Below are 17,412 nucleotides of genomic sequence, written 5' to 3'. Positions count from 1 at the left end.
GATAGAAGGCCTTTCTTTCTGTCTCTATCTGTACCTCTCAAATAAATAAATAATCTTTTAAAAAAATTTAAAATTCAAAATAATAGAAAAGGAAAAGTTATATTTGGCAAATACCAAAAAGAAAGTTGGCATAACAAAATTACTGTAAAACATGCAGAATATATTTATTGTTAGTGGAAGGGATGCTATTATATGATGAGAAAAGGTCCAGTTTACTAGGAAGACACATCAGTTCTTTTTTTTATTTTTATTTTTTTAAAGATTTATTTATTTACTTGGAAGAGTTACACACAGAGAGGAGAGGCAGAGAAAGAGAGAGAGAAGGATCTTCCATCCGAAGCCAGGAGCCAGGAGCTTCTGGGTCTCCCACGTGGGTGTGGGGGCCCAAGGACTTGGGCCATCTTCTACTGCTTTCCCAGGCCATAGCAGAGAGCTGGATTGGAAGTGGAGCAACCAGGACTTGAACCAGCGCCCATATGGGATACTTGCACTGCAGGCAGTTGCTTTACACACTATGCCACAACGCCGGCCCCACATATCAGTTCTAAATGCATGTGAACCCAGTAGAGCAGCCTCAATACAGATTAGGCAAAATTTGTGTCGTAATTTTTCACAAGGGAGAAATTGAGAAATCCATCATAGGAGGAGAATTTAACATCTGTCTGATTTTTTGGTAGATCAAAAATCAGTTGAAGATACAGAATATTTATGCTATTAATCAGCTTAATCTAATAATTGCCTCTGAAATTATACACCCAGCAATTAAAGATTTCATATTCTTTTCAGACATATGGAACAGTTGAAAGAAAATGATTACTTACTAGATAAGAAAGTAAGGTTCAACAAATTTCAATGAGTTGCTGTCTTACAAATCACATCTCTTGACCAGAGGCCAAACAAGGTTGCGTGTAATTACCTAGTTATTAGAAATATGAGAGTACTTCAGAAAGTTCATGTAAAATGGATTAAAAGTTAAGTTTATTTTGGTGTAAAAAATTGATGCATGCTAGTAATACGAGTTTATTGACTGGTATAAAATCAGTAGAATAAAAGCAATTATGTTTCTACATACCAGCAACAAACAAGAGGAAATCATTTAAAATACCCCACCATCTGTTTATAGGAGCAACAAAAATTGTAAGATATTTAGGATTATGACAAAGCACATCCATTTTAATGGAACGCTCAACAGTGATATTGAATGGTAATGTACAATTATAATGTCCATTATAATCAGGAATAAAACAAGATTGCCTGCAATTAATACTGAGTACATTGTTCTGAAAGCTCTGGCTAACACCTAAGCTATAAAGCAGAGATAATTGAAATCAGACAAAATTGTCATTATTTGAAGATAACAGTGTGCTTTGCAAAACTAACATTGACAGAACATCCATGGAAATGCTAACAAGTGGTTGGAAAAGAGATAATTCATCCCCAATAAATAGTGTAGCACTTAACAAAATCACTGTATTAAACACCATAAAGGATACCAAAACTGGTAAGATTGCCTGTACCTAGTAGCTTTAATCTATTTAAGAATTAATCTGTTAGAAGAAAGATAATTTTTACACTTTATATTAGCCAAAAGGCCAAGAAGTGATAAAAGAAGTTTTTTAAAACTATTTATTTATTTATTTGAAATGCAGAGTTACAGAGAGTCAGAGAGAAAGAGAGAAAGTCTTCCATCCACTGGTTCACTTTCCTGATGGCTGCAACAGCCAGTGCTGTGCCGATCCGAAGCCAGGAACCAGGAGCTTCTTCCAGGTCTCCCACGCAGGTGCAAGGGCCCAAGGACTTGGGCTGTCTTCTAGTCCTTTCCCAGACCATAGCAGAGAGCTGGATCGGAATTGGAGCAGCTGGGACTTGAACTGGTGCCCATATGGGATGCTAGCACTGCAGGCAGCGGCTTTACCTGTTATGCCACAACACTGGCCCCGAAAGATAATTTTTAAAAGTAGAAGGAAGTTAAGTAAATGTTTGATAATAGAAGAAGGTTGCTGCTGGTAGAAGTATAAATTAGTACAAAATTTCCAAAAAGCAAGTTGATACTTTATTCCAAGAGTTTTATTTTATACTTGGACTTGCTGATTCTCCCTATAGGAATTTATCATTAGATTAGAAATGTGGTCAGATATCTATATGAAAATATATTATTACAGTATCTTGTATAATAGTAATTAATAGCAACAGTCTTAATAGTCATCAAATTGGTGGGAAATAAACTGTAGAACATCTATAGAATAGAGGTTATTATGGACTGACTAAAAACTGTATCTCAAGAGTGTTCACTATAGCGTATTAGTGATAAAAGCAAATTATAAAACAATTTATAAATACATATAATTCCCCCTCTAAAGTGGGAAAAGAAGGGTGGGTGTTTGGGGTTTGGGACAGCAGTTAAGATACCACTTTGGACCCCTGCATTTCATACATTTCATGCCTGGGTTTGACTCCTGGCTCCACTTCCAGTTCCAGCTTCCTGTTAGTGTCTGCCCTGGGAGACAGCAAATGATAGCTGAGACAGTTGGATCCCTGCTACCATGTTGGTTTCCAGCTCCTGGCTTCAGACTGGCCCAGTACCAGCTGTTGTGGGCCTTTGGGGAATGAACCAGTCTCTGTCTCTGTCTTTCAAATAAATAAAAAACTTTTTGTTTTTAAGTGGGAAGAAAGAAATGTCATTCTGGGTACATATGAAAATTTAGTTATTTGTGGTTATCAAGTAGTTTTTTTAGCTTATCTGATTTTTTTAAAAGATTTATTTATTTATTTATTTATTTGAAAGAATTACTGATAAAGACAAGGCTGGCACCGCGGCTCACTAGGCTAATCCTCCGCCTGCGGCGCTGGCACCCCAGGTTCTAGTCCCGGTCGGGGCACTGGATTCTGTCCCAGTTGCCCCTCTTCCAGGCCAGCTCTGCTGCGGCCCGGGAGTGCAGTGGAGGATGGTCCAAGTGCTTGGGCCCTGCACCCCATGGGAGACCAGGAGAAGTACCTGGCTCCTGGCTTCAGATCAGCACGGTGCGCCGGCCGTAGCAGCCATTGGAGGGTGAACCAACGGCAAAGGAAGACCTCTCTCTCTCTCTCTCTCTCTCTCTCTCTCTCTCACTATTCACTCTGCCTGTCAAAAAAAGAAGAAAAAAAAAGAGACCTTCCATCTGCTGGTTTATTTCCAGACAGCCATAACAGCCAGGGCTGGGTCAGGCGGAAGCCAGGAGCTTCTTCTTCTTTTTTTTTTTTTTTTTTTTTAATATTTACTTATTTATTTGAAATTCAGATTAAGCAGAGAGAGAAGGAGAGGCAGAGAGAGAGAGAGGTCTTCCATCCACTGGTTCACTCCCCAATTGGCTGCAATGGCCAGAGCTGCCTTGATCTGAAGCCAGGAGCCAGGAGCTTCTTTTGGGTCTCCCACATGGGTGCAGGGCCCAAGGACTTGGGCCATCTTCTACTGCTTTCCCAGGCCATAACAGAGTGTTGGATTGGAAGTAGAGAAGCCCGGATTCAAACTGGCACCCACATGGGATGCTGGCACTGCAGGCGGTGGTTTACCCACTGTACCATAGTGACCAGGATCTTTTTCCAGGTCTCCTGTGTGGGTGCAGTGGACCAAGGATTTGGACTATCTTCTGCTTTCCCAAGAGCATTAGCAGGGAGCTGGATCAGAAGTGGAACATTTGGGACACGAACTGGCACCCATATGGGATGCCAGCATCACAGATGGTGGCTTTATTCACTATGCCACAACACTGGCCCCAGCTTACCTGATTTGTTAAGACAGTGTTGGTGGGGCTGGCACTGTGGCGCAGCAGGTTAACGCCCTGGCCTGAAGCGCCGGCATCCCATATGGGCACTGGTTCTAGTCCTGGCTGCTCCATTTCTGATCCAGCTCTCTGCTATGGCCTGGGAAAGCAGTAGAAGATGGCCCAAGTCCTTGGGCTCCTGCACCCCCATGGGAGACCCAGAGGAAGCTCCTGGCTCCTGACTTCGGATCGGCGCAGCTCTGGCTGTTGTGGCCAATTGGGGAGTGAACCATCGTATGGAAGAACTCTCTCTCTGCCTTTTCTCTCTCTGTGTAACTCTGAATTTCAAATAAATAAATAAATAAATCTTAAAAAAAAAAAAAGATCATGTTGGTATGACAGACAAGTGTTAATCCTTGTTCAGGTGTACCTGATACTTGACCAGATCACTGTCAGTAGTATGTGGTACGATTTTATGTGGCAGAATTACGGTTTGAGCCAGTTCTACTTGGCTGTAAAGCCTGTGTTTGTGATGGGGAAGATGGAGGAGACTCAGGATAGACAGGTGCAGTCTATTCTTTCAAAGGTTTGGTCAGGAGAAGATGAGAGTGGTGTATGAAATGTGCACTAGAGTTCAGTTCCATAGTTCCATAGCTTGCATCACTGTCCGTGGTTTGCTGTCTTCCTTTCACGCCTGCTTCTTTCTACATTGTTCAGTCTTACAAAAGCCAAACCTTCCTAGATGGATAAAGTAAAAAGTAAATGGTTTCTTTACTACCTGCTTTGACTTTTCCAGAACAGATACTGCTCACTCACTGTCTAGGTAGATTCTCGTGGTGGACGGCTTCTGCATTACTTTTCTGTCAGTACACGTAGATGTAAAAAATACTGCATCGCTATTTCTAAGCTATAGCCTATGTATCCTAGGACTTTTTTGCTTAAAAATCTCCTGTTGTTTCACATCATGTTTTGAATTATTTCATAATCCTCAGCCTGACATTGAAAAACTTGCACTATGATACTACCCTATTATTTCTTTTTGCATTTTTAAATGCATTTATTAGACAAACCCTTGTGTCGAGGGCTGACTTTGAATAGATGGCAGCAAGGGAGCTGCTCTGCTGCATACGAAACTCTGAAATTAGTTCAACTTTGTCTCCCACCATCTTGTCCCTGCCCTGGGTCCAGCCTGCTTTACTGCTTGTTGATGATCAGTTGTGTCTTTGTGAATGCTGCTTATTTGTTTTAAAGATTTATTTTTTATTTGTTTGAAAGGCAGAGTTACAGAGAGAGGAGGAGAGACAGAGAGATAGAGAGATGGGGTGGGGGAAGGGAGGGAGGGAGGAAGGGAGATCTTCCATTCACTGTTTTACTCCCCAAAAGGCCACAACAGTCAATACTGGGCCAGGCTGAAGAAAGGAGCCCAGAGCTTCATCTGGGTCTCCCATGTGGGTTCAGGGGCCCAAGCACTTGGGCCATTCTCCGCTGTTTCCCAGGGCTATTAGCAGGGAGCTGGATCAGAATTGGAGCAGGCAGGTCGTGAACCTGTGCCTATATAGGATATGGGTGTCGCAGGCGGAGGGTTAACCTGTCCCTATGAATTTTGTTTTTATGGCTGTAATTTTCTTCCTATTTCTCCTCTTGTGTCCAGACATTGTCTGTGTGTCTGCATCTTTTCCTCCAATAGAGTATGAGATCTTGGGAGCAGGGAGTGTCTGTTATTCAGCTTTGTGTACCCAGCGCATTTTCTAACATGTGGCTCATAGACATTCGGTAAATGTTTGTTACTTAAATAATTTATGTCTACCTTATAGTCTCATATTAACATAAAAGCAAAAATTTTATCTTAATAGCTTGCAAATCTATTAATAATAAGACTGTGCTTGGTTCTTTTTGTTTCTCTGGTGACTAGCGTAGTGTTTGTGTAAATTAGACTGATTTAAATTGGGGGGAAAACCTAAATAGAAGCCTGGTATTTGTACTTTCTAGAGAGTCAGTGATCACCACAATACCAACTCCATTGCTGTAAACAAGGCTCTGGGTGCTTTGAGCTGTGTAGCACTTGCAGGCTTCTAAATGAAGAGCTTAGATTTAATGCATTAATAACTGGCTTCTGTTTTCAAACTCAAAGCACCATCTAAGTGATAAAGCTGCTTTTTTTTCTCATAGCAACTCTATATTGTTTTTAATTTATATGGAAGCCAAGGCATAGAGAGGCTTTATAACTCATTCATTGTCAAGTAGGAAAGAATCAGTGAGGTAAGAATTGAAAGAATGTGCAGTTAGAAATAGTGACATATGGTCAAATACAATATCTGTGACATCAGCCTGAAATTTAGTGATTATGCCCATGCACCCTTAAGCTCTCTTAATAGAACTCCAAAGTATTGTCACTCACGAATTCATTCATTCATGTGTGCAACATCTGTTTATTGAACACCAATGATGTGTCAGCTAGGTATTAATTTAGGTGCAAAGGTAAAGCGGGAGTAGGACAAGGAGCCAGCCTTCCCACAGCAGCACACAGTGGGTTGATAAGAAAGCAGAACCAGCTGCCAGGAGACTTGGCTTCTGGTTCATCTGTCACTGACTGAGCCACTCAGCCTGCCTGTGCATCATTTCCTCTGTATAAAAATAGCAGGTTAGGCAAGGACTTTTTAAAAGACTCCAGCCCCTTCAATGTTCTGAGCCTGTAAATTGGCAGAGATCCTAGTTTTCCAGAAAGATACAGCTGGAAGCTGATTTCTTTCATCTATTTAGTTTCATTACTCTAGTATTTTTGTTATTATTATTAAGATTATTTTGTTTATTTTAAAGTCAGAGTTACATGGAGAGAGGGAGACAGAAAGGGAAAGACCTCCCATCTGCTGGTTCACTCCCCAAATGGCTGTAATGGCTGGCGTGGGCCAGGCTGAAGCCAGGAGTCAGAAGCTTCTTCTAGTTCTCCCACATGGATGGCAGGGGTCCAAAAACTTTCACTGCTTTTCCCAGGCCGTAGGCAGGGAGGTGAATCAGAAGTGGAGCAACTGGGTCTTGAACCAGCACACATGTGGGGTGCCAGTGTCAGGGGTGGTAGCTTTACCTTTCTGTACCATGTTGGCCCCTACTGTAGTATTCTTGCTCCCTGTTTTTATATGGCTCAGCTCCTTACCCACTTTTTCTTTTCTTTAATAGAGAAGTCAGGGAAGTGAGACATCCTCTTGTGGTTTGTAATTGAGGTGTTTGTAGTGCATGCTTGTGTTCAGACTTAAGTGACATTGTGGTATTTAGAAATGCTTCAAAATTTTATGGAGCTCTGGAGGTTTTAGTTAATCAGAAACTTTTCAACATGGCATAACTTTTTTCACCTCTGATTACATACCTTATGTACAGATAAATGTCTAGCTTTTTGTTAAGTGTTCATCTGTGAATGGTGAGGTTGTTTTCCCTTTTATACTTTTTTTGCACTTTCCATGTTTTTTATAATAAACTTTTTTTTAAGATTTATTTATTTGTTTGAAAAGCATACTTAGATCTTCCATCTGATGATTCACTCCCCAAATGACTGCAGTGGCTGGGACAAGACCAGGCCAAAGCCAGGAGCCAGGAGCCTCATCTGGGTCTCCCATGTGGGTGGCAAGGGCCCAAGTAGGTGGGCCATATTCCACTGCTTTCCCAGATGCATCATCAGGGAGCTGGATCAGAAGTAGAGCAGCCAGGACTTGAACTAGGGCTTGCATAGGATGCTGGTGCTGCAGGCAGTGGCTTAATCTGCTGCACCACAGTGGCAGCCCTGTCATGTATTATTTTTTTACCAGAAAAATAATTGAGGTGACTATGTAAGGAAGCACCACACCTCTCTTAACTGGTTTCATGCCTTTGGCATTTCTCTGTGATTCTTGCTGCTTGGAAACCCTCATCGCTGTCCTGCAGCCTATCAGATATGTTTCACACCCTGCCTGGCCCGGGTGGCCTTTCCCAGTTGGCCTCAGCAGAGGCCTTCTCATCCCTGCCCTTCCCTCTGTATATAATTTCTCAAAAGTCCTTGAATGTGTTGTGTTCTTTGATAGTCTGTCTTTTGGTTGCTAAGGACAAAAATTCTTCTCAGCTCACCTTTCCCTCTTGACTTGAGTGTATCAGGAATCTACCCCTCCTCAGCACCACCCCTGCTGCCACCCCAGCCACCTGGGTGGTTGCACGGCTTCCTAGCTGCACTTCCACCTCTGTCTCTGCTGTGCACAGCGGCCGTATCATGCCATTGCTCTGAAAATCCTGCACGAGCTCTCTGCCTCCTCTGCATTAGTGCCTGAGTCCTCCCCGAGACCTCAGAGCACTGTGTGACCTGGTGCTCCCTGCCTCTCTCCAACTCTGGCTTCCTTCCTGTTCCTCAGTCATACCACCCATATGCCTACCCCAGACATCTGCATATGCTGTTCCCTCTTAGTCTCCATCCAGACGTCACTTTGTTAGGGACACCTTACGCTCCTGAAGTACCACACCCACACTGAGGCACATTCTCCCGCCTCGTGGCTGTTACACTTCCTCCTGAGGCCTCGAAACAGCTACAGGAGTGCTTGTGTGTGTTGCTGTCTCCTTACAGCAGAAGGCAGGCTGCTTCCGGGTGGGTCCTTGTGTTGCTCCCTGTGTCTTCCTGTCACCTGGGAGCACATCATCCCTTCCTGTCTCCTGGAGGGCTTGTTCTGTCCAGCCCCTCTCCTACCTGGAGTTGTCCTTCCTCCTCTGTTGGATAACTTCTTACTGTCCTGAAGCATTTTCAACTCCTCCTCCTCCAGGAGAACAAACACAGCAGTGTCCCTCAGCTCTGTGTTTTCCAATGACGGAGGCAAGGAGGGATGTGCAGCGCCTTGCCCTCACCTCTCTGCTTTCTCCCTGGGTCTCTGCCATAGTTCTGTCTCCAGTGTACCGGCAGAAGTGCCTTGACAGAGGTCTGTTGTTGTGAGAAATGAGTGCACACTTTGACTGCTTTTCTTATTTTACTTTTGTGTAGTATTACACTATTTTTCAAAAGATTTATTTATTTATTTATTTGAAAGAGTTACACAGAGAAGGAGAGGCAGAGACAGAGAGAGGTCTTCCTTCTGCTGGTTCACTCCCCAGTGGCCACAATGGCCAGAGCTGCGCTGATCCGAAGCCCGGAGCCAGGAGCTTCTTCTGGGTCTCCCATGTGGGTGCCGGGGCCCAAGGACTTGGGCCACCTTCTACTGCTTTCCCAGGCCATAACAGAGAGCTAGATTGGAAGTGGAGCAGCCGGGACTTGAACTGGCGCCCATATGGTATGCTGGCGCCGCAGGTGGAGGATTAACCCACAGCGCCGGCCCCCGGCCTGCACTGTTCTTATCTTTCTTTTTCTCCCCCTTAAGATTCTCTCCTTCGAGCCTTTCTGAAGTCTTCCTCACCAGACACCTTTTTGCTTTCCTCTCTGCCCTTCATGTAGAAGTGTCTCACGGGGCTTTGTCCTTAGCTCCTTTCTTGGCTTTCTCTGATTCCCTGTCCCCACCCATGGCTGCATTTATCTCTCGCTGACAACCTCCAGGTCTGTATCATTTGCCCGGGTTTTTCTCCTGAGCTCCAGGCTTGTGCTTCCGTCTCTCTTCCTGGACAGGTTCTGTTTAATATCCCATGCCATGTGTGCAAAATCCGGCATGGTATCCACCCTCTCCCTCAAACAGAACAGTGTAACAATGAGCTCTTGCTTTTCCACAGCCTCCTCTACTCTCTTACTACTGCCTTATCTGAACGGACACCAGCTTCTCTCACGCAGCTCTTCGGATTCATTCCCTTGCCTGAGTTCTCGCTGCCCCTGCCATAGCTTAAATCTTTATCATTTCCCCCTTCAGTGCCTTCTGGGCTCAGAAGCCAGACTGTGTGCGTTCTAATTTTGGACCTGCCACTTGCTAGTGGTATGACCTTGGTCAGATTTCATAAGTGCTCCGTGCTTTAGTTTCCTCATTGGTAAAATTGGACTAATAATTTATTATAAGGTTTAAATGATTTAACAGGTATAAAGTGCTCTGCGCAGTGCCTGACATATCATGTTTGTTGTTATTCCTACTATTACAGTGGCTGCCACCTGACCTCCGTACTGCTGGTTTCTGCCCTGTAAAGCATTCTCTACCCTGCGTAGACTCCCAGTTTCAAAAATGGACAGTGGCTTACATCATTCCCTTTGAAAGTCTTTCCCTGGCTTCCCGTGGTCTGATTACTGCTTGTGTGTCTGTCGCTCCCCCTCTTCGTGGAGGAATGACACTAAACCCTGCCTAGGTTTCCTATCTGAGTCACGGCACCATTATGTCGCTCCCCCTCTTAATGGAGGAACGACACAGGACCCTGCGCTGTTCTTTTGTCTGCTCGGCCCTCCCCGGGTTTGCTGCTGGTTCTTCCCAGGTTGGCTGCTGGTTCTTCCCGGGTTGGCTGCTGGTCCTTCCCGGGTTGGCTACCGTCCCTTCCACCTCCGTGGAAGGGCGGTTCCCCCTGCCACTTTCCCCACTTTCGCGGGGGAGCGGCACACCGCCGGCCAGCTCTCTCGGGGGCTGCACAGGTGTTCCTTCAGATAGATGTTCCTGGTGCATGTTGTCTCTCTCCTCCTTTATAGTCCTCTTCCTCCAATCCCAACTCTGCTACCCACACGCCGAGTACGCTGCTCTCCTCCAATCAGGAGCAGGTCCTGCTGTTTATTGGTTGAACTGGAGGCAGCTGTGTAGAAGCTGTTTCCTCCTCTCCCAGCGCCATATTGTGGGAGAGCAGATGCATAGAATAAGTCTTAATTCCAGTAACTTAGTCTAGTCCGAGTTGCTCCCCACAGTGTCTCTCTGTTATAACTATATTAAACAGTCAGCAGTTTTCCAAATATGCTCTGATTGTGCATACTTTGGTCATGCTGTTTCTTCTGCTTGAAGAGTGGGCTCACGTATTCACTTCTGCCTGAAGTGCTCTTCCTTCCTTCGTTTTATCTCTGAACCCTTAATGATCCTTCATGACCATGCTTGAACCTCCTACAGAAGCCTGGCCCTCTCCATGCAGAGTTGACCACTTCCTTAGCCCTCGCAGTAACCACTTGGCAGTGGTTTGTTTCCCCATCTGTCTTCATGATGGCACAGTGAGCATCGTGGTGAGGGCTGCAGCCTCTTTCTCTTCCTCTTTTTTTTTTTTTTTAGATTTATTTATTTACTTAAAAGTCAGAGTTACACAGATAAAGAAGCAGAGTCAGAGAGAGAGAGAGAGAGGTCTTCCATCTGCTGGTTCACTCCCCCGATGGCCACAATGACTGGAGCTGTGCCAATCTGAAGCCAGGAGCCAGGAGCTTCCTCTGGGTCTCCCATGTGGGTGCAGGGCCCCAAGGACTTGGGCCATCCTCCACTGCTTTCTCAGGCCATGGCAGAGAGCTGGATTGGAAGCGGAGCAGCCGGGATTTGAACTGGCGCCCATATGGGATGCGAGCACTGCAGGTGATGGCCTTACCCGCTATGCCACAGCGCTGGCCCCTCTCTTACTCTTGATGTAGAACTTTGTACAGTGACTGGTACAGAGAAGACCTCAGTAGGCACTGTTAGTAGCCAGTGGTTCAGGAGTCTTTGCTAAGAGTTCTGCTCTCCTTCCTTCAATCTCCCCAGGCTGCAGGAGTTAGTTGATCGAGTGCTGGAACGTTTTCAGGCATCTGGACTCATCGTGAAAGAATGGAATAGTGTGAAACTGCATGCCACAGTCATGAACACGCTCTTCAGGAAAGACCCCAGTGGTAAGTCTTGCATACAGAATGGGAGCACAGTCACATCAGCAAGGTCTTAGGTACCCTACGGTTAGCAGAACAGCTGTCAGACGATCTCCAGTGTATCTGCTTTAGATTTGGGAGTTTTGATGGGCACAGTAGAAGTGGGCAGGGCCACCTCTCACGGGAATGTGGCTTCCAGAGCTCTCATTTTTGTTACACACAGCATTGCCAGATTTGCTGAATAAAACTGCTGAATGCCCAGGTAAATTTTAGATGAACTGTGAATAACTTTTTTAGCTGAAGTATATCCTGTGCAATTCTCAGTGACTTTAAGAGAATTATTTTTCCTATTTAGTTGTACATATTTATGAAGGATAGTGTGGTCATTTGATATGTGATGAGTGATGATCAAATTAGAGTAGTTGGTATTTTCATCTCTTTAAGCATCTTTTAAAAACAACTGGTTAACACAATAATTGTACATACTTCCATAATGCAGCGTGATGTTTCAGTAAGTGTATGTAGTGTGTACTGATCAAATCAAGAGTGACTCATATTTCCTTCTTACTGTTAGTGCTTTATGTTTGCAGCCCTCATGCTCCTCTCTTCCGCTGTTCATGAAACATGTAATAGGTTACAATGTACCCTGGTCACCCCCTGTGCTGCAGAACACTGCAGCTAATTCCTCCTGTCTCACTGCATCTCGGTACCTGTTACCCCCCTTCCTCTCTGTCTCTTTTCTGACCCTCTAGTAATCTCAGTGCCTTTTTTTTTTTTTAAGGTTTATTTTACCTGAAAGGCAGAGAGAGAGAGAGAGAGAGAGAGAGGTCTTCCATCCCCTGGTTTACTCCCTAAATGGCCGCAATGGCCAGAGCTGGGCCAAGCCAAAGCCAGGAGTCAGGAACACCATCTGGATCTCCCACGTGGGAGGCAGGGACCCAAGTACTCAGGCCGTCTTCTCCTTTCCTGATGGATTAGCACAGGGAGATGGATTAGAGGGAGGTGGATTAGAAGCAGAGCAGCTGGGATTTGAACTGGTGCTTATTTGGTATGCTAGCATTGTAGGTGGTGACTTAACCTTGCCACAGTGCCAGCCCCATTAGTGACTTTTTTTGTTTTAAAGATTTTATTTATTTGAGAGGTAGAGTTACAGACAGAGGGATAGCCAGAGAGAAAGGTCTTTAGCTGCTGGTTCACTCCCCAAATGGCCATAACAGCTGGAGATGGGCTGATCCAAAGCCAGGAGCCAGAAGCTTCTTCTGGGTCCCCAATGCAGGTGCAGGAGCCCAAGCACTTGGGCCATCTTCTGCTGCTTTCCCAGGCCATAGCAGAGAGCTGGATGGGAAGAGGAGCAGCTGGACTTGAACCAGTGCCCAAATGGGATGCTAACACTGCAGGTGGAGGCTTAGCTCACTATGCCACAGCACTGGGCCCCATCAGTGACTTTTTGAAGAGAAGAAAGGAAAGTTAATTTGTAAATGTTAGATTAATGGTTCTCAACTGGGGGTGATTTTGTGCCCCAAAAAACACTTGGGATTATTTAGGGACATTTTTGGTTGTCACAGAGGGTTGAGGGTCACTTGATACTGGCATTTAGTAGGTGGAGATCCTGGTGCTGCTCAGTGCTCTACAATAAACAACACAGTTCCCCATGACAAAGAATTATTCAGGGCCAGCGCTATGGTGTAGCAGGTAAAGCAGCTGTCTGCTGACATCCCATATGAGCGCTTGTGCCAGTCCTGTCTGCTCCACTTCCAATCCAGCTCTCTGCTTTGGCCTGGGCCCCTGCACTTGCGTGGGAGACCTGGAAGAAGCTCCTGGCTCCTGACTTTGGATCACCCCAGCTCTGGCCATTGCGGCCATTTGGGGAGGGAACCAGCAGATGGAAGACCTCTCTCTCTCTGCCTCTTCCTCTCTTGTCACTCTGCCTTTCAAATAAATAAATAAATCTTATTTAAAAAAAAAAAAAGAATTATCCAACCCACAGTATCTGTAGCACTGAGGCTGCCAGCTAGGCAGTCAGTCACGTGCTGCTACAGGAATATACTCAGCTCCCCACCCAGGAGACGGCAGCTTGAGACATCGCCCCATGCCAGCAGAGTACCTCGTGTCACCCCATGTCAGCAGGAAGTACCTCTAAAGACAGACTGTCATCCCTCTACCCCTCCTGGACTTCTGGGGCTAATGTAATCCCATATAACTCTATCTTTATAAAAAACAAAAGGGAGGAATGTTAGTAAAATGGCACAGTCTTTTTTTTTTTTTTTTTTTTTTTGACAGGCAGAGAGAGAGACAGAGAGAAAGGTCTTCCTTTCTTCCTTTGCTGTTGGTTCACCCTCCAATAGCCGCCGTGGCCGGCGCACCGCGCTGATCCGATGGCAGGAGCCAGGTACTTATCCTGGTCTCCCATGGGGTGCAGGGCTCAAGTACTTGGGCCATCCTCTACTGCACTCCCTGGCCACAGCAGAGAGCTGGCCTGGAAGAGGGGCAACTGGGACAGAATCCGACACCCCGACCGGGACTAGAACCCGGTGTGCCGGCGCAGTCTTATCTATGGCACATTCTATACCCCGGACACCATCCTTGGCTCTAGCCCCTGCTGCCATTGCTGGAAGCCAAGTGGCCATGTGGCCCAACCACCGGTGTCAGCTCCACCCCTATCCTAATGGGATTCGCTGCTCCTACTTCCCTGCCTGTCCCCCCCTCCCCCATAAGTTTAAGAGGACCTGTTTCTGAACACATGACTCTCTCCATCTCTTCTCTGTCTCTTGATCTCTTTATTATGCTCTCCTTCTCCTTCTTTTCCTTCTTTGCCCTTTCCCTCTGATCTATCAGGTTTCCCTACCAATAAACCCTTTCCCTTTAAAAACAAAACAAAACAAAACAATAGCACTGAGGTTGAGAAACTAGAGTTAATTTTTTTCCTCATGGTGTCTGAGCCTTCATACAAGAATGCCTTGTTTTAATCATTGACTTGGAATACTAATTTATTTCAGGGGTGGCCGTGAGGTGTACTGGTTAATTCACTGCTTAGGATGCCTGCATCCCTTGTCAGAGTGCCTGGTCCAGCTTTATACTAATGTGCACCCTGGGAGGCAGCAGAGGTTGGCACTCGTCCTTGGGCATCTGCCACCCACATGGGAGATTTGGATTGAGTTCTGGGCTCTTTGCTTCAGCCTGGCCCAGCCTTGGCTGTTGCAGGCAATTTGGGAAGTGAAACACTGGATGGAACTTCTGTTTCTGTCTCTCTCTGTTTCAAGTAAAATTGAAAGTTATTGATTAAAAAAAAAAAAAACCAAACCACATGTATTTCAAAGGATTCTTGTTTTCTTAACCCCACTTCCAAAGCAAGAGCTTCATTAGAACAGTTACCATCTGAGGAGCCACACTTTGTTTTTGTAAGGGAAAGAGTTTATTGGTGGGAAAACCCAACATACTGGAGGGAAGGGGTGAAGAAGGAAAAGAGGGAGAAGGAGAGCGTGAGAGAGAGACCGAGAGAGAGAGAGAGATGGAGGGAGAGCCGCGTGTTCAGGAACAGGTCCTCTTAAACTTTTGCTAGGGGGTGGACAGGGATGTGGGAGCAGCGAATCCCATTGGGATGGGGGTGGAGCTGACACAAGTGGTTGGGTCACGTGACCACCTGGTTTCCAGCAATGGCGGCAAGGGCTAGAGCCGAGGATGGTGTCAGGGTGTAGATTGTGCCATAGATAAGACTGCACTATTTTGCTAACATTCCTCCCTTTTGTTTTTTTAAAGCTAGAGTTATATGAGATGACATTAGCCCCAGAAGTCCAGGAGGGGTAGAGGGATGACAGTCTGTCTTTAGAGGTACTCTGCTGGCATGGGACGATGTCTTAAGCCACTGTCTCCTGGGTGGGGAGCTGAGGGGCCACACTTTCAAACGATAGGCAACTTTTCCTTCCAAGACCTGTCCTTTAAAAACTGGCAGCACCCAAATCCCGTATTCAACTATTTTTTCTCTTTTTAAGGTTGCTGCTCTTGGTTTCAGGAAGTCTAGACTAGAAGAGGGCTCTATCAGGACCTGAACGCATTAACTCTGTGTGGATTTTTAGTTTGGGACAGTTGGCGTGTCTGTTTTTGTCAAGGCATGTCTGTTTATTTCTTTCAGATATATATCAAAGAGCCCAACTGGAAATCATTTAATTAGAACCATGGTATGGCCATGAAACATGTAGTTATCTAGTTGTTAGTTCTGAAAGTATTTTGTAATGCTATAGTGAATTTTATTTAAAATTTTTCTAAATAAATCACTGCTTTACCTTTGAAAACACTGATGTCAGCAGAGGTTCAGATGACTCAGTCAGAGCCTGTAGACCCTGGTTTGAGTAGCTAATAGAATCCAGAGCTTTAAACGTGTTCCTCTGAAAAACATGATTTTCATCTGGGCAGTGGTACTGCAGAGGGGTGGAATATTTGGGTACCTGTGTGTTGTAGCCCAGCTTGGCCAGGAAATGTTTAACCAGGTTTGTGGCACAGATGCCTCTCATTTTACAATGGGGTTTTGTCCTGGTGAACTCACTGTAGGTTGATAATATTATTAGTTGGAAGTCCATTTAGTACATATTTTAAAAATTCTGGATAGTCGTTTTTAACTTTGGAAGACACACTGGGATCCCCTGGGATACATTGTACATTTTAACATCTTTCCACAAAGGCAGAATTTCAGAACTCTAAATTCTTTGGTTCAGAAGACATACAGCACCATCTCATAGAACTTTCTAGGATAGAAATATTCTATATCTGTCATGTCCAATATAGTACCACTGTCCCTTGTGATTATTGAACACTTGGAAAGTGGCTAGAGAATGTGCAAGTGAACTTTTATTTGCATTCAGTTTAACTAATTAAAATTTAAATAACTACCTATGGCTACTGTTTGGGACAGTGCACGTCCAGACAGTATTGTATTAGACATTTAATAGCCATCTTTAGTACATTTTGCATTTGTCTTAGTCCTTAAATCTCTCTTCAGAGCTCCTCAAATTATATCATGTCCTACTAATTTCTTGATGTAGAAGGAGCTCAGTTATGTTGTGTGTGTGTGTGTGTTTTTTTTTTTTTAAGATTTATTTATTTATTTGAAAGGCAGAGTCACAGAGAGGCAGAGGCAGAGAGAGAAAGGTCTTCCATTCGCTGGTTCACTCCCCAGATGACTGCAACAGCTAGAGCTGGGCTGATCTGAAGCCTGGAGCTTCTTCTGGGTCTCCCATATGGATGCAGGAGCCCAAGCACTGGGCCATTGTCTTCTGCCTTCCCAGGCCATAGCAGAGAGCTGGATTGGAAGTGCCAGCCCCCAGTTATGTTGTAATCATTATCTTCTAAATTGTGTGGATACAGATTTATATTTAGTTAGCACTAGAGCTTCATATAAGAAGTGACATGTGTTCACAGTCTAGTTAATCTCTTCCTGCTACTTGTAGATTTTTAAAGATATGATAGGGAGGCAAGGCTGGTGCTGTGGCATAGCCAGTAAAGCTGTCACCTGCAGTGCTGGCATCACATATGGGCGCTGGTTCGAGTCCCAGCTGCTCCACTTCGATCCAGTTCCCTGCTGATGGCTTGTGAAACCAGTAGAAGATGGCCCAAGTCCTTGGGAGATGGGGGCTCTCTGTCTCCCTTGATCTCAAATAATTAAATGAAAATTTAAATATATGTGTGTGTGTATGTGTGTGTGTATGTGTGTGTAAAATAGCTTTGTTGAGCTGTAAGTCCTGTGCTTCCCATTTCACTCATGTAACATGCATAATTTTCAGTGGTTTTTGGTGTAGTCAAGAATTGTGCAGCCATCACCACAATAAATTTCAGAACTTTTTCAGCACCCCAGAAAGAAACCCCATACTCCATTTTCTCCTAACCCTTCAGCCCTTCAGACATAGGTACCACCATTCTGCTTTCTGTGTCTATAGTTTTGCCTGTTGTGGACATGTCATATAAATAGAATAA

At 44.9% G+C, this 17,412-nt stretch overlaps 1 protein-coding gene across 6 annotated transcripts in view; it reads left to right on the top strand.

The window, feature by feature from the left end:
- ASCC1 (activating signal cointegrator 1 complex subunit 1) overlaps window positions 1–17,412 on the top strand; it is a 106,111-nt gene that overhangs the window by 63,049 nt on the left and 25,650 nt on the right. For all 6 annotated transcript variants that reach the window (XM_051823793.3, XM_008269983.5, XM_008269984.5 and 3 more), the window contains exon 8: window positions 11,351–11,475. In XM_051823793.3, the coding sequence (XP_051679753.1) occupies window positions 11,351–11,475 (125 nt within the window). The remainder of the gene's footprint in view (window positions 1–11,350; window positions 11,476–17,412) is intronic.

This window comes from Oryctolagus cuniculus, chromosome 15, assembly GCF_051225735.1.
Source record: "Oryctolagus cuniculus isolate XC-2025 breed Fujian yellow rabbit chromosome 15, ASM5122573v1, whole genome shotgun sequence".
In the NCBI taxonomy this organism is placed as follows: domain Eukaryota; kingdom Metazoa; phylum Chordata; class Mammalia; order Lagomorpha; family Leporidae; genus Oryctolagus; species Oryctolagus cuniculus.
The sequence above is the reverse complement of the archived record's forward strand: the minus strand, read 5'-3'. Positions and strand labels throughout refer to the sequence as shown.